This window comes from Phyllobates terribilis, unplaced genomic scaffold (assembly GCF_046119375.1).
Source record: "Phyllobates terribilis strain yellow unplaced genomic scaffold, ASM4611937v1 Scaffold_2__4_contigs__length_985480577, whole genome shotgun sequence".
Taxonomy (NCBI): domain Eukaryota; kingdom Metazoa; phylum Chordata; class Amphibia; order Anura; family Dendrobatidae; genus Phyllobates; species Phyllobates terribilis.
This window is the reverse complement of record NW_027362762.1, coordinates 378472881-378493747: the sequence shown is the minus strand read 5'-3', so window position 1 is coordinate 378493747 and position 20867 is coordinate 378472881. Positions and strand designations below refer to the sequence as shown.

The following is a 20867-nucleotide window of genomic DNA, read 5'->3' as shown; positions in this document are numbered from 1 at the left end:
GCTGCTAGGAAACCACTGCTAAGGACAGTCAACAAGCAGAAGAGACTTGTTTGGGCTAAAGAACACAAGGAATGGACATTAGACCAGTGAAAATCTGTGCTTCAGTCTGATGAGTCCAAATTTGAGATCTTTGGTTCCAACCACCGTGTCTTTGTGCGACGCAGAAAAGGTGAAAAGATGGATTCAACATGCCTGGTTCCCATAGTGAAGCATGGAGGAGGAGGTGTGATGGTGTGGGGGTGCTTTGCTGGTGACACTGTTCAGGATTTATTCAAAATTGAAGGCATACTAAACTGACATGGCTACCACAGCATCTTGCAGCGGCATGCTATTCCATCTGGTTTGCGTTTAGTTGGACCATCATTTATTTTTCATCAGGACAATGACCCCAAACACACCTCCAGGCTGTGTAAGGGCTATTTGACCAAGAAGGAGAGTGATGGGGTGCTACGCCAGATAACCTAGCCTCCACAGTCACCAGACCTGAACCCAATCAAGATGGTTTGGGGTGAGCTGGACTGCAGAGTGAAGGCAAAAGGACCAACAAGTGCTAAGCATCTCTGGGAACTCCTTCAAGATTGTTGGAAGACCATTTCCGGTGACTACCTCTTGAAGCTCATCAAGAGAATACCAAGAGTGTGCAAAGCAGTCATCAAAGCAAAAGGTGGCTACTTTGAAGAACCTAGAATATAAGACATATTTTCAGTTGTTTCACACTTTTTTGTTAAGTATATAATTCCACATGTGTTAATTCATAGTTTTGATGCCTTCAGTGTGAATGTCCAATTTTCATAGTCATGAAAATACAGAAAAATCTTTAAATGAGAAGGTGTGTCCAAACTTTTGGTCTGTACTGTATATATATATTTATTATTTGTAATGTTTTATTATGCAACGTTCAAGCAAAGTGCCTCCCATAAAGGGAAGAGTTATTGTTGTTACCTGTTCTAAAAATTACTTCAGTCCAGGAGTACTGAGCTTTGTTAGGGGGGAATGTGGCGCCCTGCTGCACATTGGTGCCACAGATCCCAGAGGGGTGCATGGATGGACTTCTCCACAAGAGGTCCTCATAGCATTCACACACCTCCACCTTCCATCTCAGACCAGCAGAGGGAGCCCGTTAGGGATATATAAGGGGAAGGTGGAGCCAGACAGCTCAGTGTGAAGTCTGAGTCTTAGTTTCAGTCAGTCTGTTGAGAGGAGCTCCTGCAGAAGCTAGCCTGCAGAGGAGCTCAGTCAGTTCAGTCCAGACTTAGAGAGCTCGAGTTAGTGAGCCTAGGGCGTGCCGACGTTAAAAGAGCTGTGAAGAGTAGCGAGGCCTACTGCCCGTGTGAAGCCTAGAGAGGACCCTGAGCATGGCTGAAGGCGAGTGGAGTAAGCAAGCAACATAGGGGGCAGAGGAGCTTAACCAGCTCACCCCAAAACCATTTACCGGACACCGGGTCCGCGTCTGCAGGGACTCCTTACATCCAGCAGAAACAACCAGAACCCCTGGAGAACTATATGTCCCAGGAACACCAAAAGCTGATTACGTACGAGGGTCAGGAGTCACGGAGGCCCAAGAGACCAGGGAGAGTGATCTCCAACAGAAGGCCCTACCACCAGGTCAGCAGATGCAAGACAGAGACCAAGTTAGGCCTAGCTCCAGGCAGGTCAGAAACTTATCAAGGAAAGGCAAGGAACAGGAGGCCCAACACCCGCTCACTGGGGAGAGTCCTGATATGCACCCTTCACCCTGAAGTACCCTAGACCGTGCCAGAAACACCACCAGTAAAGGTACTGAAGTGAACTCCGGTGTCCGTGCCTATTCTTCTATTCTTCCTATGACCCGGCTGGGTCCCCTCTGTCCTGCATCCCTCCACTTATGCTGCCCTGAGGCCCCGCTCCACCTGTGGGGAGCTGCACCAACTAAGCTGCCTGAACACCGGCCTCAGAGGACTGTCGCAGCGCTGGTGATCCTCACCAGACACCACAGGTGGCGTCACGAACATTCCCTATCCCATATAACTTTCCCCCCTTCTTTTAAGAGTGACCCCAGGGTACGGGCCTGGGAGCCGACCACCGCGACATCCCCCAAGGTCAGGCAACAACAAGGCCCGGGCGCCGAGTCATCCCCATCCCCTGGGTGCGTCACATGGAGCGATATTGCCACGTTCACAAGTCTTAAGACTTTATATAAAATACTGCAGATTTGGCATTTTTCCATTCAGCTGAATTTGAGCTTTCAAAAATCCATGCAGAAATTCATTTTTCAGTGGCAGACATTTCTACAGTAAATATGTATGTGCATAACCCAAAGTTAGCTAACATTGAAGTACATCTAAAAAGCAACCAGCAATGAGGAAAATAAATAGCAGATAATCTTCACCAAAATACAGCGCATCACATATCATTTTAATGGGAATCTGTCAGTAGGATTAACGCTCCTAAGACGTCTATACATGCCCATATAGACAGCTTAGGAGGGTTGATCCTACTGACTGATCCTCTTTAAGACTCAAAACTCTGTGTCAAACATAACATATCTGATTCTAATAAATTAAAAATGAAGAAAAAAATCACATCACTAAACTAGTGTTATTTTTGTGAATTTTTATTGTGCCGTTGCATAACTTTCACCGTACATTGTTTCAGCAGGACATAAATACCATACTCTTTCCATAACAGACAGTGACATGAATCATCATGTTCTAAAATGAAGAAGACAGAATTAATTTCCTTTGTTGCACCCTCCCTATGGGCGTCTGCTGTAAGAAGGAAGTGGATTTTTTGTTGTTGTGATGTCTGCTTTCTTCCGTCATGTAAAGGATGGCTGCAATATGTTGTACTATATAGATAAATATTATTTGTAAACCATGATTGGCAAGCTCCGGCTATACCTGACTTTCCTGCTCTCCAGTGTAAAATACTCCGTTTTAGAGGAGGCCAATGTATCAGGTAAGAACATTTCTTTGCCCTGGTTTTGCAGAACTATAGATGTTCTTGAGGTGATAGCTCATTAATGGTATATTTTTGTTCTTTAGCTTACATCGGGATGTCAGTTTCCAGTATAGTGTGGAGAACAGGATTTTGTTCAATTTATTACAGAAAATAGATTTAAGTTTGTTTGAATGTGAAAAAGAATGATTTAATATTACAATATTGGATATGTTCGGACTTTAGATGCTGGCATTATAATAACGGGCATAACGTGAAGTTCTAAGGCACCAAAATAAATCTGAAGTATGGCACCAATCCTAAGTGACAGTATTTGTGTGTACTTCTACAGAGGTAACTGGGTTCTTAGACATGAGAGACCAAGTGTGACCACAATCTTGCACATCTTGCAGTTTATGCCTCACTTTATATATTTTTTAATATTAGTTAAATAACATTAGTACTTAAAGTAGATATTGACTCTTTTAGATAATGGGAAAATGTATTCTAAGTTACTTATTCTTGTTCTACAAATATAATTCATGATCATCTATATACAATAATACTACTATTTAAATGAATAATGTACAGTATACTTGTAGTTAATATAGTCTACAGCGGTAGAACAGTGCTTACTCTATACTGGATCTGCTCAGTTTTTGCCTAGTTGGGAAAGCAGAGCACACATGACATGGTATAAATCACATATTTCTGCTGATATTCTTCCTTAATGTAAATAAAAAGAAAAACACAGTAAGGAAATCCTGCCCCCTTGTGGTTCAATCTGCCTTTCTTGCTTAAAGTAATTGAACCAAAAACAAAATACTTCGGTGTCCTGATCAACTGTTTTAACCTAATGTTGTAAAGAAAGACTCATAAAAACGCTTTAGGTTGAATTAGCAAACCATACCTGTCATTTCAGGCAACTTTGTAGAATAAGCTGTTGTGTGTGTACATTATGAATAACACCATTTCTTTCCCTTATTTAACTTGTATCCTCCATTTTTCAACAGTTGTCCCTCTGCAGGCTTTATCCTTAATTTACTGTTGCCTCTGAGCTAGTGGAGGGAGATTAGCTTCTATGATGTCTCCCATGCGTAATACACAAAGACATGAGAGATTCCTGCTCTCCTGTCTCTATGTATAAAACGCTCAGAAGTATATTGGGGAGGACTTTATACAGCAATACTAGCAATATAGCTGTGAATCCATCACTGGGGTGAGATAAACACTTACTGGAAAGCAGCAGCTCCTGTGTGTGTCTGTGCATTCCTCTTTCTAAGAGCTCATTCAGGCCTCAATTTTTCACGTACAAGTTCTATCTGTGGTTTTAACGGATAGAAATCATACCCATTGTATTCATATGTCCATGTATTTTTAGGGACTGAGTGATCTTCACACAATCACAGAGAAATGTCCAATCTCACTAATGCAAGTCTTTGGGTCCGTAAAACAAATCAGACAGCACTGAGATGCCATCCGTACTGTTTGATATGGAAGGTTGAAAAAACATTATTTCTTTTCATCTGAAAAAAAAATGATGAAACTCTGATCAATTCTGATGGTAAAATATAACACAGTGACCAAACAATGATGAAACTCTGATAAAAAAAAAACACTGGTAAAACTCAGAACGTTTTTATTTTGCATAAAAATCACTGATGTCTGGTAGCTATAATCTGATCTCTCAGTGAATTGGCAGTCTGTTTTGTTTAGCTAACTGACTTGTTTTGATTTTAGCTGTTCTTTTTTTCAAAGTGAATAATGAATTCTGGAGGCAGGGGAGAAGAAGTGGCTCATAAGTGACAAAAGAAGAATTTTTGTCTGATAAGATACATTACAGTTTCTAATATTCCCTTCTACTAATTATGCAAGCTTTGTTGAAACAACAGGGACCTCATAATGATTACATTACTGGAACCCCAAAGACCTCATTTGAAGAGATGAGCGAACCCGAACTGTAAAGTTCGGGGTTTGTACCGGACACCATGTGTCCAGTGCTGAACTCCGAACATGGACTTCTCACAGAAGTCCATTTTACAGTTCGGGAGTCCAAAAGAGAGATATTTTACAGCTCCAAAATTTGGATCACCATTGAGTTCTATGGGGTTCGGGTTCAGGTACAGTTCTGGTACCTGCACCGAAATTTGGACTAAAGTTTGGTCAAACCGAACAAACCCGAAATTCCACGGGTCCGCTCATCCTTACTCATATGATTTATGATATTAAAGAAACAGTAAAATTGTAGTCACAGCCTAGAACACAGGGGTGAACATAATATTGGTGCTACCTGTTCAACTGCACAGGGGCCCAAGAGATGAGGGGACCCATTTCAACCTCAAAAGCAGGTGGAATTGTGCATTATGATGAGCTATTGGACTGCAAAGGACCCATATGTTGTTCTTGTACAGGAGCCCTCTTCTGTCTGTGTCTGTTCCTGCACTAGAGTTATATTGGCCCCTACATCTATCCTACCATCTGCAAATTATTACTAATAATTAATGTAACTAAAATGGTGCCATCAGAAGTTACATTATTGATTTTTCAAGAAGACATAATCTGTGGTTTTAAGTAACTCACTTGCGCCTTTATTAAATATAAAATACTGCAATACACTGGAGCTGCCATGAAGTAAATGACGATTTAACATATGGGGTATACTATATGGAATGATGGTGCAATGTTCTCCACCAAACCTCATAAAAAAAGTATTCCACATGAAAACAAATCTATACTGCTCACACTATCACTATGTGATTTTGGAAACTGAACAGCCTGGTCTTGCTACACTTCATGGGTTCATATCAAAAGTCGGGCTATACTGTTACAGAAACCTACAAAAATATCTATAAGCACAGTATCATTAAGTACATATAGTATGACCGATAGTATGCCACACCAGGTCTCTGCATGGACATGTTATAAGGTTCAGTACATACAGAAGTGCGATCATATAGAAAAAATTGTACACATAGGAACCAGAGTATACAAAAGGCTTTAGGAATATACACATTTTATTAATCTTTAACAGTACAAAATTGATAAAAATCAAGAGCATTAAAAAGTGGGAAACCACAAAGTGGCGCCACAATCCCATAGACCATAATTGCAGGTAATGGGATATATCAAACGTAAACAGAGTTACTATGGAAAAAAAAATCCTATTACAATGCTGGCTAAGAGTATACACAGACCCAATATGCAATACCATACAACGTGAGCGATCAGAAACCAGAAGTATTTAGGCCCCCAGACCACCACCAACCTCTAATCCAGAATGGTAAGTGTCTTTCTATATTTTAGTGGACACAGCATAACATGAAAAAAGTACTTTAAAAACAGCTCATACTATATTCTAATGACCTGCCAGCAGTCATGGATGTGTAATAATCTGTCACCCTGGCCGGTCCTCCACTTCCAGGCTGAATATGTCATCATAAGCCACCTCCAAGAGCAACTAGAACATGCACAGTGAAGTAGGATAAACAGGCTTTGGCTTCTCCTGTGCATTGGACATGCAATGTATGTTGCTGAGGATACCTTGTTGTGACTTACCATACTTGGTTTATGGGACGTTAATCAAGCATGCAGTGTTTTTTATGCTTTTTCTATATTATGCTGCCTCTGCCAGAATATGCAAGGACGTCGCTGTCATTGTTATCACCTGAGATAACAGGTTAGTGGAAGTTCCACTTGGTTCCAATCAATAGTTTCCTGTTCTATTTCTTTGCACTGTCATCATATTAGTTAACTGTATGTCTCATACACTATTCCACGTAGTGTGGATGCCCCAATCGGCGAAGCAAAAAAACACAACTCCTAGCTGTGTGTGCCATTACTTAGAGTATAGATAACCATTATAGACTAATCTAGTGTGTTTCTATTTAAAATATGGAGTTAGGTTATCATTATTCCCTAAAACGTAGAGGACAGACTCCACAGTACGTAGGAGACTAAGCTACACCAGTCTAACCATTTATCTTGTACATTGGTGCAATAGTGCACACAAATACTGATCTTCATTCGAGAGCACTCTAGACCCATTCTTAACATAACTGTCATCTTTTTCTTTATTTCTTTTTTTCTTTCTTTATTTCCAATAATGAGGAAATACCCATACTTTATTAATTCTATATTTTTCAGATTGCTTAGATGAAGAACATTATCGATATCAGGCATATACTGGGGAGACTCTATACTTCCAGTGTAATTTGACATCTAATAATTCAGAAAAAACAATTCAGTGGTTTTTACAAAAACCTTACAAAAGTCTTGAGGAAGAGAAAAGCAGAAAGGACCTCAATGTTAGTATCATTGAAACAACCCTTCAGATATCCCCTCTGGAAAAACATAACTCAGGGACATACATATGTAGGTAAGTAATTGAGTAATATGATCATTTTATATAAATCCTATATGTAGCAATTATAGGGCCATCATTATGACAGATTTTCATAGCGTTATAGGGTTATTCCCAAATTTGAAAGTTATGACCTACCCACAATAGAAAGTGGATCGATAAACTCTAATATCTCTGACATTCCTATATAGAATAATTGGATTGGTGGCTCAGATGCGTGGCACGTACTTTCTACATTTGGATCAGAAAGCAGGGGGGATAACAAAAAGAGACAAGGAGCTGTCAGTATTGCCAGTATTACATGAAGAGTAAATGCAGGGGTTGGACAGAGGATGAAGTCTATGAGGTGGTGCTTTAGCCAATTCTTCCTGGTAGTGTTTCACTTCCATCTGGCCCACCCTGTGTCATAATAGTAATGCATTGTAAGTGCCGTAAGTTATTCCCACAAAGTGCTCTCATATTATGGTACAGTGTGTTGTAGCCACAGAGCCTTCACTTTATTATAGAAACAATATTAGAGAGACATAGAGAAATTAAAAATAAAGTTTTAAAAGTTTATAAAGTTAATAAAGTATATAAACTTTGTATAGAAGAAAATCTTAAGGGGCAAATAAATACACTGATTCCTTTACAAAATGTTCTATTATTAGAAAAAAATGTAATTAAAAATCTACATATTAATAATATCGTTGCATCATCACGATCCATAATATAAAGTTAGAACTTAAGTTATCATACACAGAGACCGTAAATAAAAGAAACAATTAAAAACAATAATGTAAATGCTGTTTTATTAATAGCTATATTCCACATCTAGATTTACATGAACAGAGATATATGGCCACTTTAATTGCTATTTGTACTCCAGAGCCTTCTTAAAAAATCAGTAAGTAATCAAAGTTTGGCAATTTTTACACTTTTGACATTCACAGTCTGAGTATAGTAAGGGAAACTTACACAGTCACCCAAATAGCAGTCTTTCCTTCAGAGGGCAGCAGGTCAGTAATGAAGTCCATGGAAACATGGGACCATGGATCTTTACGAGTGGGCAGGGACTGAAGAAGTCCAATTGGAGCGTTTTGGCTCGGGCACAGACATTACATGGAATAACATATTCCTTGTAATCTCTAACAATGGTAGGGCACCAAAAATTCCTGGTTATCAACTGTAAGGTATTATTAATACCCTGGTGACATGGGAGCATTGATTCATGGGATTCCTGTAGGACTTGCAAACAAAACTGGGCAGAAAGGAACAAATAATTATTGGGTAGGAATATTGTTAGGGGCTAACTCTTTAGATCCACATTTTTCCTCTAGGTTCCGGGACACATAAGACACAACCTTTAGCTAGTATAGAAATTGGTTCAGAATCCTCGCTCAGCGTAGAGTGCCGGATAAATGTGATCCCAAACATTTTGTAAAATGTTTCCAATAAAAGCTTGAAATCAATCTACAAAAAAAGGAAGTCACCACTGAGGTCTGTCATCTGTTAAGGGAAATATAGGAGGCTTCCACGTTACTGGTAGCACAAAGGCTCCAAAAAAGCGCTATGGCTCCTCGCTCCCGAATTTTTTTTTAGCAAATTCTGCACTCCCAAATCCAAATGCCCCCCTCCCTTCTGAGCCCCACAAAGTAGCTAATCAACATTTAGCGTCCACATGTTTGGCATTTCTGTAGCGATGAGAGCCTGCCTAATTTACAGGTGCATGTCTCCGAAGGAAAGAGCTGGACATAATGTACTGGGCACTACAACATACTAGGCACTACAATATACTGGGCACTACAACGTACTGGGCACTACAATGTACTGGACACTAAAATAGAAGATTTGCAATTTTCACTCAGCAACATCCACTGCTGCTTGCTTTTGGAAAGCACCCATGGAGTCAAATCATCACTACACCTGTGTATAAATTCCCAAAGTGGTATAATTTTCAAAATGGGGTCACTTAAGGGGGGGAGTCTGCAAACTATTCTAGGAAAATCTGTACACTTGGAGGTAAATAGCGCTCCGTCCCTCCCGAGTCTTGCCGTGTAGCTAAGCTGTACTGTAAGTGTAAGAAAAAAATTAACATTTAAGTTTTTTTTCACAAAAATTTTACTTTAGATCCAATTTTTTTTACAAGGGTAACAGGAGAAATTAGATCATGCAATTTGTTGTGTAATTTCTCATGAGCACGCCCATACCCCATATATAGGGAAAAACCACTGTTTTGGCGCATGGCAGGATTCAGAAGTGAAGGAGCACCATTTGACTTTTGTAAAATTGGCTGGAATAATTAGTGGACACCATGTCACATTTGTAGAGCCCCTGATGTGCCTCAACAGTGAAAATCCCCCACATGTGACACCATTTTGGAAACTAGACCCCTCAATGAACTTATCTAGATGTCTGGTAAGCAACTTTAACCCATAGGTGCTTCACAGAAGTGTATAATATTGAGTCGTGAAAATAAAAAAATCTAATTTTTCCACAAAAAATGTTTTTTAGCCCCAATTTTTGCATTGCCTCCTGGAGCACAGCTTTACCTAGTATATTATGCAGACTCCATATACAGAGGCTCTAAGTGCTAGAAGAGCCCCTCAAGTGACACCATATTGGAAATTATACCCCTTTGAGAATTTAACTGCAGGTGTAGTGACGATTTTGTCTACATGGGTGTTTTCCAGAAACAAGAACAGTGGATGTTGCTGAGTGAAAATTGCAAACTGCTGTTGTAGTGACCAGTACAATGTAGTGATCAGTACATTGTAGTGACCAGTACATTGTGCCCAGCTCATGCTTCTGGAGACATGCATCTGTAAGTTAGGCAGGCTCTCATCACTGCAGAAATGCCAAACATGTGGATGCTAAATGTGGTTTAGGCACACTGGGGCTCAGAGGGGAGGGGGGCATTTGGATTTGGAAGAGCAGAATTTGATGAATTCCTTTTGGGGTGCGAGGAGCCATTTCAGTTTTCCAGAGCTTTTGTGCTGCCAGTAACGTGGAATTTCCATTGAGAGATGATGGACCTGAGTGGGGGCTATTTTGTGGATTGATTTGAAACTTTTGTTAGGAACATTTTACATTTTGGATCACATTTATCCGGCTCTTTACGTTGAGCACTTATATGGGGGTTTCCATCTAAATCTCTGAATTATGTGATTCAGATGAAACCCCCAAGGGATCCATTCACTATAATGAGGTAGCAGAGTTACTCAAGTCTCCATCTGGCCTCTGTTCAGCATTGTCCTTTTTTTCCAGAGGTGCACAAAACTGTGTCCGACAGCACTTTTATGCACGCCTAAAAAGACGGACACTGCTGGATCACAGATCAGACGGCATCCACAGTGTTTCCATTTGCCTCATTATAGAAAATCTTCTGCTGGGGGTTCCATCTGAATCACGTATGTCAAAAATTTACACAGAATCCCCGGTGTTATGGCTCAGTGTAGAGCGCAGGATAACTGTGAGCCGAGTCTTTCTGTGATCTTTGGGAGGCAGAATGAGCAAATCAACATAAGGTGAAGAATTGGTTATTTTTTATGCTGTTCCTCATGCGGTATAAGTGATTAGACAACTTTATTCTTCGTTTCAGTGCAATTGTAGCGATACCAGATTTGTATAGGTTTTGTTTATGTTTGGCTGCTGTCACACACTAAAATACGCAAAAACTAGTTTTTGCTTTGCGAAATTGTTTTTGACCTATAATTTTCCCATATTTTGGCCAACAGAGTCATGTAAGGGCTTGTTTTTTGTGGGATGAGTTGACATTTTTATTGATACCATATTTGGACACATGACCGTTTTTGATCACTTTCTATTCTGATTTTTGGGAGGCAGAATGAACAAAAACCAGCAATTCAGGAATTGTTTATTTATTTATTTTTTTATGTCGTTCTGCGTGTGGTAAAATTGATATGGCAGCTTTATTCTTCTGGTCAGTACAATTACAGCGATGCCACATTTATATAATCTTTTTATGTTTTAGCGCTTTTACACATTAAAAACTATTTTATAGAAAAAATATTTTTTTTTGCGTTACTTTATTCTGAGAGCTATAACTTTTTTATTTTGGAGCTGTTTTTTGCAGGACAAGATGACAAGAATACAATTTTTATTTACATTTGTCTTTTTGATTGTGTTTTATTCCATTTTTTGTTTGGCTGTGTATTGATAAAGCATTGTTTTTTGCATATATTTTTTTTACGATGTTCACTAAAGGGGTTAACTAGTGGGACAGTTTTATAGGTTGGGTCATTCCGGACGCGGCGATACCAAACGTGTACTTTTTTGTTTATTTTTTTCTTCCTAAAAATATATATTTATGGGTACAATATAGTCTTTTTTTATTATTTTGTGATATTTTTTTAAAAAATAATTTTTTTTTCCCTTTTTTTTTACTTTTTTACTCTGTCCCAGTATGGGGCTTTCACTTTTTGCAGTCTGATCTCTTATAGCGCATTGCAATGCAGGAGCATTGCTACGCTTTAGAAACTGTCAGTGCTTCACTGACAGACAAACTTGCTACACCATGCTCTGAGCATGGTGTAACAAGTTTGCTAGCTCTGCTGACCCGGATGTCATCATGACATTGGGTCACCATGGCAACGATCGGGCCCTTGCGATGACGTCGCAGGGGGCGCCGATCGGAGGTTGGAGGGGGCTTCCTACTGCTGCTTGCCTGCTAAATGCTGCGATTGATAGGAGTATCAGCTGACACCTGGCAGCAATCGCACGTGCACAGTCCCTATGCGCGCAAAATTGCCGTGACATATCCATACGTCCAAGGTCAATAAATACCTACTGACTTGGACATATGGATACGTCCACGGTTGTGAAGGAGTTTAAAGTTTGAAAATTGCTATATTTTTGCCAAATTTCCGATATTGTCACAAATAAACGCTAGTCATATCGTTACGAAAATACATTCTCAGAATCAGGGGGATCCATTGAAGCGTTCCAGAGTTATTAAAAAAAGTGACAGTGGTCAGAATTGAAAAAATTGGCCTGGCCAACAAAGTGAAAACTGGCTCAGGGGTGAAAGGGTTAAGGCATATTATAAAGGAAAAAAAGTCAAGATGACATGAAGACAGACAATAAGAGAGAGTAAGGAGAAGTATGGAAAGCTATAAGTTAAGAGAAGCGTGTATTTAACACTCATGATTAGTCTGGAGTGTCTAACATTTTTGTTTCATTTTTCTCCTGATTGATTAACTTATGTTTTATATGTCAGTTACTCATATTTTTCCTGCTCTCTTAATACAGAAGGGGAAATCTCTGCATGAAAATGAGAGTACAAGCCATTGAAAGGAAAAACTGTGAAAATTATGGTCCTAACAGATTCTTTTTTAGAAATACTGATGAAATGTCCATGTCATGCCCGTCACTAAATTGTCCCCTAGGAAAGAATATAAGAAATGTTACATGGTACAAGGTGAGTTGTAGTTATTTTCTCCTATCTGGCATAAATATAGGCATACTACTATACTTCTATACTACTAATACTACATGAATTTTTAAAAATAAAAAGTGAAAAACACCCGTAATGCTTCCAGATTCATTTTATAATAACAGATTTACTATAAGGGAAAGCATTACATATTGAGGCTGTCCAAGCTGGATTTCATTAGAAAAAGAAGCAAAAAAAAAGAAAGAAAGAAAGAGGCACTTTTACTTTTTGGTATTTGTGGTAGGATAGCTTATGTGATTTTACTCCAACTTTTAGAAAATACCTGTCCCTGAGGTTTCTTAAACAAGGAGTTACATTGTTCTCAATATGAAATGATGTTCTAATTGTTGAAAAATTTACAAATCCACCCAGTGATAACAGGGAGACTTGTCACATGTTGTCATTCATTTTCAGTCACAAAAAAGCTGTTGTAAAACATGATATTTTACTTGGGTATATTTATTCCAATAAACAGTATTATGCTTGAGCTCTTCAGGTTTCAAGGACCATATTGTCTGAGACTATTGGAGAAGGCTAAATTTTCTTACATAAAATTATAATTGAGAAAAGTCAACTTTTTGTTACTGTAATTTTGCTTTTAGAACTTGATCAAATGGCCTTACTGTTATTTTTATTTCAGACTTTGAATTTTTCCTCTGTTACATATGAAAACCGGTTTTCTTTAAAAATAAACAATAATGAGATCCAATTTTCGAAAATCTATACATCTGATGCTGGAATTTATATATGTGATTATGTTTTATATATGCAAGGAAAAGAATGGATAATCAGAGCAACCATTCAGGTTTCAGTTGATTGTAAGTCTTCCCTACTACTTCCATAATGTTTTAGAATTGTCTATAATAGGAAAAAAGAAGTTCTAAAGGCAGGGGGCATACATAGAAATCATGGGGCCCCATAGCAGAAGCTCTAATTGGGCCCCCCCCCCACAAAAAATAAATACATATTTGTCTGTGTCACAGAAGAGCAGATCTCACAACTTTCCAGTCTTTAGTTAGTCATTTTCCTCCTGCTGAAGTCCTAGATTCCTCTTTCATTGTCCCCATAAAGTGTGATTACAATAAAAGTGCCCACCAAACACAGTATGATACCCCCATGGTGCATTCCTCCACATTAGCCTCCACATGTACAGTATAATGACCCTATTGTACCCCTCTTCAACTCCCAAGGCAAAGTATGGTGACCCCGAACATAGTATGATCCCCCAAGTGTGACTCCCACACAGCCCTCCATACAGTATAATGGGCCTACATACAGTATAATGGCCCACACTAGCCCTCCAAACAGTATAATGGCTCCCACACAGCCCTCCAAACAGTATGATGACCCCACACAAACCTTCACACCGTATAATTGCTTTCATACAGTATAATGGGCCCCCACATAGCCCTCAAAATATTATAATGGCCCCACATAGCCTTCCATATAGTATAATATGCCACCCATAATCCTGCATATAGTATAATGAGCCCCTCATAATCCTGCATATAGTATAATGCGTCCCCCATAATCCTCCATATAGTATAATGAATTTCGTATGGTCCCCAATAGAATATAATGCACTCCCCATAGTCCGCCATACTGTATATTACACACCCCATAGGGTAAAATGCAGCCCCCATATAGTATAATTCACCCCACAGTCCTGCAGTATTATGGGCACCACGTACTCACTGATTTTAAAATACCGTATATTTTAAATAAACCGACCCGAGTATAAGCCGAGGCCCCTAATTTTACCACAAAAACTTTGAAAACGTATTCACTCGAGTATAGCCTAGGGTGGGAAATGCAGGAGCTACTGGTAAATTTCCCCATCCTGGTATGTATGGCACCCCTCATCCCCCAATCCTGGTATGTATGGCACCCCTCATCCCCCAATCCTGGTACGTATGGCACCCCTTATCCCCCAATCCTGGTACGTATGGCACCCCTCATCCCTCAATCCCGGTACGTATGGCACCCCTCATCCCCCAATCCTCGTACGCATGGCACCCCTCATCCCCCCAATCCTCGTACGCATGACACCCCTCATCCCCCAATCCTCGCACGCATGGCACCCCTCACCCCCCCAATCCTGGTATGTGTGGCCTCCTCATCCCCCAATCCTGGTATGCATGGCCCCCTCATCCCCCAATCCTGGTATGCATGGCCCCCTCATCCCCCAATCCTGGTATGCATGGCCCCCTCATCCCCCAATCCTGGTATGCATGGCCCCATCATCCCCAATCCTGGTATGGACAGCCTCCTCATTCCCCAATCCTGGTATGTCTGGCCTCCTCACCCCCCAATCCTGGTATGTGTGGCCCCCTCATCCAGAAATCCTGGTATGTGTGGCCCCATCACTGCACACACAAAAAAATAGACACTTATACTCACCTTCCTTCCTCACCTCTACTCCAGCGCTGCATACTGTCTGCCAGCAGCTCATGTCGGCATCTGAGCAGCTCGAGCTCCCAGATGCCGAGGTGAGCTGCTGCTGCCAGCATATTCACTACTCTCCATGCCAAGACTATGGAGGTGGAGAAGAATGAATATGGATTCTCTTTAGTAGCGGGCACTGTCAGCAGGAGCCGCGGCTCAGCGCTCCTCCTTGCCCACTACTAAAGAGAATGAATTTTCCCTCTTCTTCATGCCCATGGGAGTAGAGAAGAGGGAATATTCATTTCCCTTTAGCAATGGGCACACGCGATAGCTGCAGTAGTGGCTACTGCGTGTGCCCGCTCCTCCGCCGCCGCAACCTCTCTCCCTCCCAATACTCGCCTATCCTCCTCGTTCCCCTGCTGCTTCGGGGCCCTACCGGCTCACGGGCTCCCCCGGCTTACGGGCCCCATAGCAGTGGCGTGGCCTGCCGCCATTGGCGGTATGCCACTGTCTAAAGGATAGTACACATGTTACAGCGTGAGAGACGTTCAACAGCGAGTAGCTTACATTGATCCGACAAACTTTATGTAACATCAGACGAATATTCATCACAAGCTGTACCCGGCCACATGTTGCTGTGGCTGAGTCTGGTTACATGGAAAAGAAAAAAAAGAGAAAGTGCACGTTTCTAAAATATTTAATTTCACAATGCTTGTGGGTATACAATATTTTTTGCTGTTCCATTGTCTGTGTAGATTTAGAGATTGTCTGGTTTGCCGACTCTAGAACACGCAACATATAATTGTCCATGTGAGAAGCAATCCGTGCTTACACTGTGTGCAGAATTATTAGGCAAGTTGTATTTTAGAGGATTATTTTTTATTATTGATCAACAACTATGTTCTCAATCAACCCAAAAGACTCATAAATATCCAAGCTTAATATTTTTGGAAGTTGGAGTGTTTTTTTTTCAGATTTGGCTGTCTTAGGAGGATATCTGTTTGTGCAGGTAACTATTACTGTGCAGAATTATTAGGCAACTTAATAAAAAACAAATATAATCCCATCTCACTTGTTTATTTTCACCAGGTAAACCAATATCAGTGCACAAAATTTAGAAATAAACATTTCTGACATGCAAAAACAAAAACCCCAAAAATTAGTTATCAGTATAGCCACCTTTCTTTATGATGACACTCAACAGCCTTGCCTCCATAGATTATGTCAGTTGCTTGATCTATTTTCGATCAACATTGCGTGCAGCAGCCACCACAGCCTCCCAGACATTGTTCAGAGAGGTGTACTGTTTTCCCTCCCTGTAGATCTCACATTTTATGATGGACTACAGGTTCTCTATGGGGTTCAGATCAGGTGAACAAGGGGGCCATGTCATTATTTTTTCTTCTTTTAGACCTGCACTGGTCAGTCACGCTGTGGAGTAGTTGGATGCCTGTGATGGAGCATTGTCCTGCATGAAAATCATGTTTTTCTTGAACGATACTGACTTCTTCCTGTACCACTGCTTGAAGAAGTTGTCTTCCAGGAACTGGCAGTAGGTCTGGGAGTTGAGCTTCACTCCATCCTCAACCCGAAAAGGTCCCACAAGTTCATCTTTGATGATACCAGCCCATACCAGTACCCCACCTCCACCTTGCTGGCGTCAGAGTCGGAGTGGAGCTCTCTGCCCTTTACTGATCCAGCCTCTGGCCCATTCATCTGGCCCATCAAGAGTCACTCTGATTTCATCAGTCCATAAAACCTTTGAAAAATCAGTCTTAAGATATTTCTTGGCCCATTCTTGACGTTTTATCTTATGTTTCTTGTTCAAAGGTGGTCGTTTTTCAACCTTCCTTACCTTGGCCATGTCCCTGAGTATCACACACCTTGTGCTTTTTGATACTCCAGTAACGTTGCAGCTCTGAAATATGGCAAAACTAGTGGCGAATGGCATCTTGGCAGCTTCACGCATGATTTTCCTCAATTCATGGGCAGTTATTTTGCACCTTTTTTGGCCAACACACTTCTTGTGACCCTGTTGGCTATTTGCCATGAAACGCTTGATTGTTCGGTGATCACGCTTCAACAGTTTGGAAATTTCAAGACTGCTGCATCCCTCTGCAAGACATCTCACAATTTTGGACTTTTCAGAGCCCGTCAAATCTCTCTTCTGACCCATTTTGCCAAAGGAAAGGAAGTTGCCTAATAATTAAGCACACCTTATATAGGGTGTTGATGACATTAGTCAACAACCCTCCTCATTACAGAGATGCACATCACCAGATTTACTTAATTGGTAGTTGGCTCTCAAGCCTATGCAGCTTGGAGTAGGACAACATGTATAAAAAGTATCATGTGATCAAAATATTCATTTGCCTAATAATTCTGCACACAGTGTAGATTTAAACCGTATAATTCTAAAGATTGGCCCTGAGCTTTGTTGATGGTGATTGCATATATATATCAAATGGAGCAATGCTGGTGCTGTTGATAGTTGTGCCCATCAGGCAGGCATGGTGGTAGCCTGTACCCTGTGACCCCTGCAGGCCTGTACTTTTCACAAGTCACTAAAGAGGTTTGTACTTGCTGTGAAGTGTCACAATGGAGCTGGCCATGTCAGGGATTGCTAGTTATGCACTTCCCTAGTACAGAGGGAATGTGACAGGAGGGGGCGCAGAGATGAAGTCAGGCGGTAGCAGAGGAGGAGGGGTTGATCCACTTGACATGTCCCGGGCCGGTACCGGCCAGATCACAGCACTGCTTCCGCCAGTGGTGCAGTGGGATTTGCACTCACTCGCTATCCGCCCACTGCTGCGATGCTCGGGCCCAGCTCAGCGTCCAGAGCGGAGGCCGCGGCCTGTGCCTCTCCATGCAGCCTCCCTCTCTCCTTCCCTCCCTCCCCCGCTTGTTCTTGCACAGTCGGAAATAAGACTCACCTGCCGGAGAAGAAGAAGCCGCAGCATCAGCAGTTTTCTCAACTGAAAAAATTGGTCCGATTATACTAATCACACTCGGATCAGAGTTTGATCAGAGTGTGATGATAGTGTGATTTGATTTTCTCAGATGTGGAGAAGATGGAAAATAAAATTCTCCATCTTCTCCGTTCTGTGAGTCCGTGAAAATCAGACTGCACTCAGATGTCATCATCATTGACTTGCATGGCCAAGTGCGATCCAAATTTTTGGATGCAAACCGTGCATGCTGCAATGCTTTTTCCTCAAACTCTGGAAAAAATGGGACATGTTTATGGCCCCATAGAATAACATTGGTCTAAGTGCGATTCGAGGTTTTGTCGGATCACTTTCGGACCAAAAATACAGTCGTCTGCATTAACCCATTGGCTTAAAGCATGGTTCCCATTTATGAAAATTCAGGGCGCAGTTTGTTATAAAAAAAAAAAAAATTCACTTTCCACACTGCCCCCAAGTCCAGCACTGAGTCTCCGCCGCTGCTTTTGATCTCTGTTATTGACTGCAAAATTGATGTTCGGTTGAGAGTGTAGAAGTCAATCGCTGAGCTCTAACCCTCTAGACAGAACGCCATGCTGCATTTCTTCTCTTGTTTCTATACAGACTATGGGATACTAATCAGCTCTGAAAGTAGTGCAGTATCTTGTGTTTTAATGATATCATCAGCTTTTCTATCTGCAGTTCTCAGGAATGCAGAAATGTAAAAAAAAAAGCCAAGGAGGCCTTCCCTTTTTGGAAATAAACATTATTGCTCATGCGTATGACAATTTTAGAAATGGACTGTACAAGAAAGAAATTAGTGTTAGGGTGCAGTCAGATGGCCGTATAACAGACAACAATCGCATCACAATGTTCGGACTGGCTGGCGGCTCTCCTGACCTGAGCATGACAGATTGTATTTATATGCAGCTGTCACTCTCGGGTCAGGAGAGCCGCTGGCCAGTCCATCTGACTGGGCCCTTAGAGTTAAGCAAAAACATTTGCAAGACCCTTGTACACCAAGTACATTGGCAGTCCCTGGCCACCTAACCAGACCCCTACTAATATCACCCGGCATCTGTGGTGTCTCTGCTGATCAGTAGGCCTGATGTGACACCATTATTGAGTGTTGGTGTGTAAAAGGAGGCTCTCCGGACTCCAGTATAGCGGCCACGGACTGCCAGGGTCCTGCGTTTAGCATATTTTCAATTGCCTAGTAACTTTATGTACATACAGGATGATCAAGATTTTTGTGCAGCATGCTTATCTTTTTATTGCAGTCCCAGATGCACAACAACCCCCTCAAATTTCGGGTCCATCCAATGGGACCAAAATAGAAGCAGAATTTGGTAAGATTTTTACAGTTAATTATTTTAATCATATTTGCTTTTAGTAGTAATAGAATTGGAGTTAGTGAGGACAGTTTTGTATGGGCATTCTGCTACTGTTACTTAGGAGGGCTTTAATAGCCTCTTAATACCATCTTTAATGATCCCTGTATGATCATGAATTGCTCCTTCAATAGGTTTACAACTGATGTTAAATGGGGCATGGTGTACCTGGACAAGTCTGGGACTGCTGACAATCATTCCAACAGTGCGTTGGTATGAAACCCACAGCAGAGTGATTGACATCCCAGAATGTGTAGGGAAAACGAGAAAAAGGATCTTTCACTTTACAATCTTCTTGGTGGTTTAAAAAACAGAATCACAAGACTTAAGACAGTCACTTTACATCTCCCAATGCTTTGTCAAGGCCTCTTAACACAAAAAAGCATTCCTGCTAATAGCTCTAAATATTCTTTTTTATTAGGAATTAACTGTGACATTTACAATTTATGCCACTGAGCACGTATCTTACAGCCAGTAGTTTAGCTAATGAATATTCACAATTCTTATGCTGTAGATTCATTTTATGGACTTTGAACAATTTTTTTTTAAATCAGGAAAGCCCTTCAAATTAATCTGCAAAGTTATTTTTGGATATGAAAGATCTTTTAATCCAATAATAAAATGGACAGTTTTGCACCCTGAAAGCAAAAAACAGTCTGCCCTTATTGGTGGACGTGAGCTTTGGTAAGTGAACAACATTAAATTTTTCTTGTAACGTTGCTTATTTGCTAGAGTATAAATCAGTAATTATATCACTTGCAAGACATAGGAAAAAGTGATGAGAGGGGGAAGGGTTAATGGTTATGAATCCAAACTTTACAACAACTATGCAGTGGTAAATTTGACCATTATGTTATGTACATACAGGTCCATTTCTATCAGATCTAACAACTCATTTGTTTAGTTCCATTACACCATATTTGTTATATTATTTCAACCCAGGAATTTAAACCTGCCTAAAGAAGTTACCTTAGGACATACATTTATGGTGCGTCCACAGGATATTCGATGAATATCTAATAGATAGGGGGGGGGCATTTAAAGGACCCTCATTTATTTCTGCAACAGAGAATCATTGAACATGTACAGATCTCTATCTTACAGCTATGGGAGTTCCAGCGCACTTACAATAGCTCTTTAATGTTGTCATTATATTCATGCTGCTCGAACCACTGGCAGCTAGAATCTGAGCCTGGCTGCATGATTACAACCAAGTATATTTTACTCACAAACACAGGCATTTTGGAGAAAACATAAATTGAAAAATATGGAGAGACCTAACTAGTCTAATGATGCTTGCTTCTTCCCACACTGCTGTGCACATATGGAGAGACCTGTCAATCAACTGGAGTGAGGCGGAGAAAATCAAGCCAGGAACCAGCCCAGACTAATCAGATTTCTCTATAGAGTTCCCTGTCAACTTTTCAAACTGTTTA

The 20867-nt window shown here is 40.8% G+C and overlaps 1 protein-coding gene across 2 annotated transcripts in view; it reads left to right on the top strand.

Annotated features, from left to right (window-relative positions):
- The first annotated feature begins 2725 nt into the window (after positions 1 to 2725).
- Positions 2726 to 20867, top strand: part of LOC141210760 (interleukin-18 receptor accessory protein-like) — a 30460-nt gene continuing 12318 nt past the window's right edge. For both annotated transcript variants that reach the window (XM_073664763.1, XM_073664762.1), the window contains exons 1-6: positions 2726 to 2937; positions 7060 to 7291; positions 12527 to 12695; positions 13351 to 13528; positions 19321 to 19389; positions 19986 to 20115. In XM_073664763.1, coding sequence (XP_073520864.1) covers positions 2856 to 2937; positions 7060 to 7291; positions 12527 to 12695; positions 13351 to 13528; positions 19321 to 19389; positions 19986 to 20115 — 860 coding nt within the window. In that variant the 5' untranslated portion in view covers positions 2726 to 2855. The remainder of the gene's footprint in view (positions 2938 to 7059; positions 7292 to 12526; positions 12696 to 13350; positions 13529 to 19320; positions 19390 to 19985; positions 20116 to 20867) is intronic.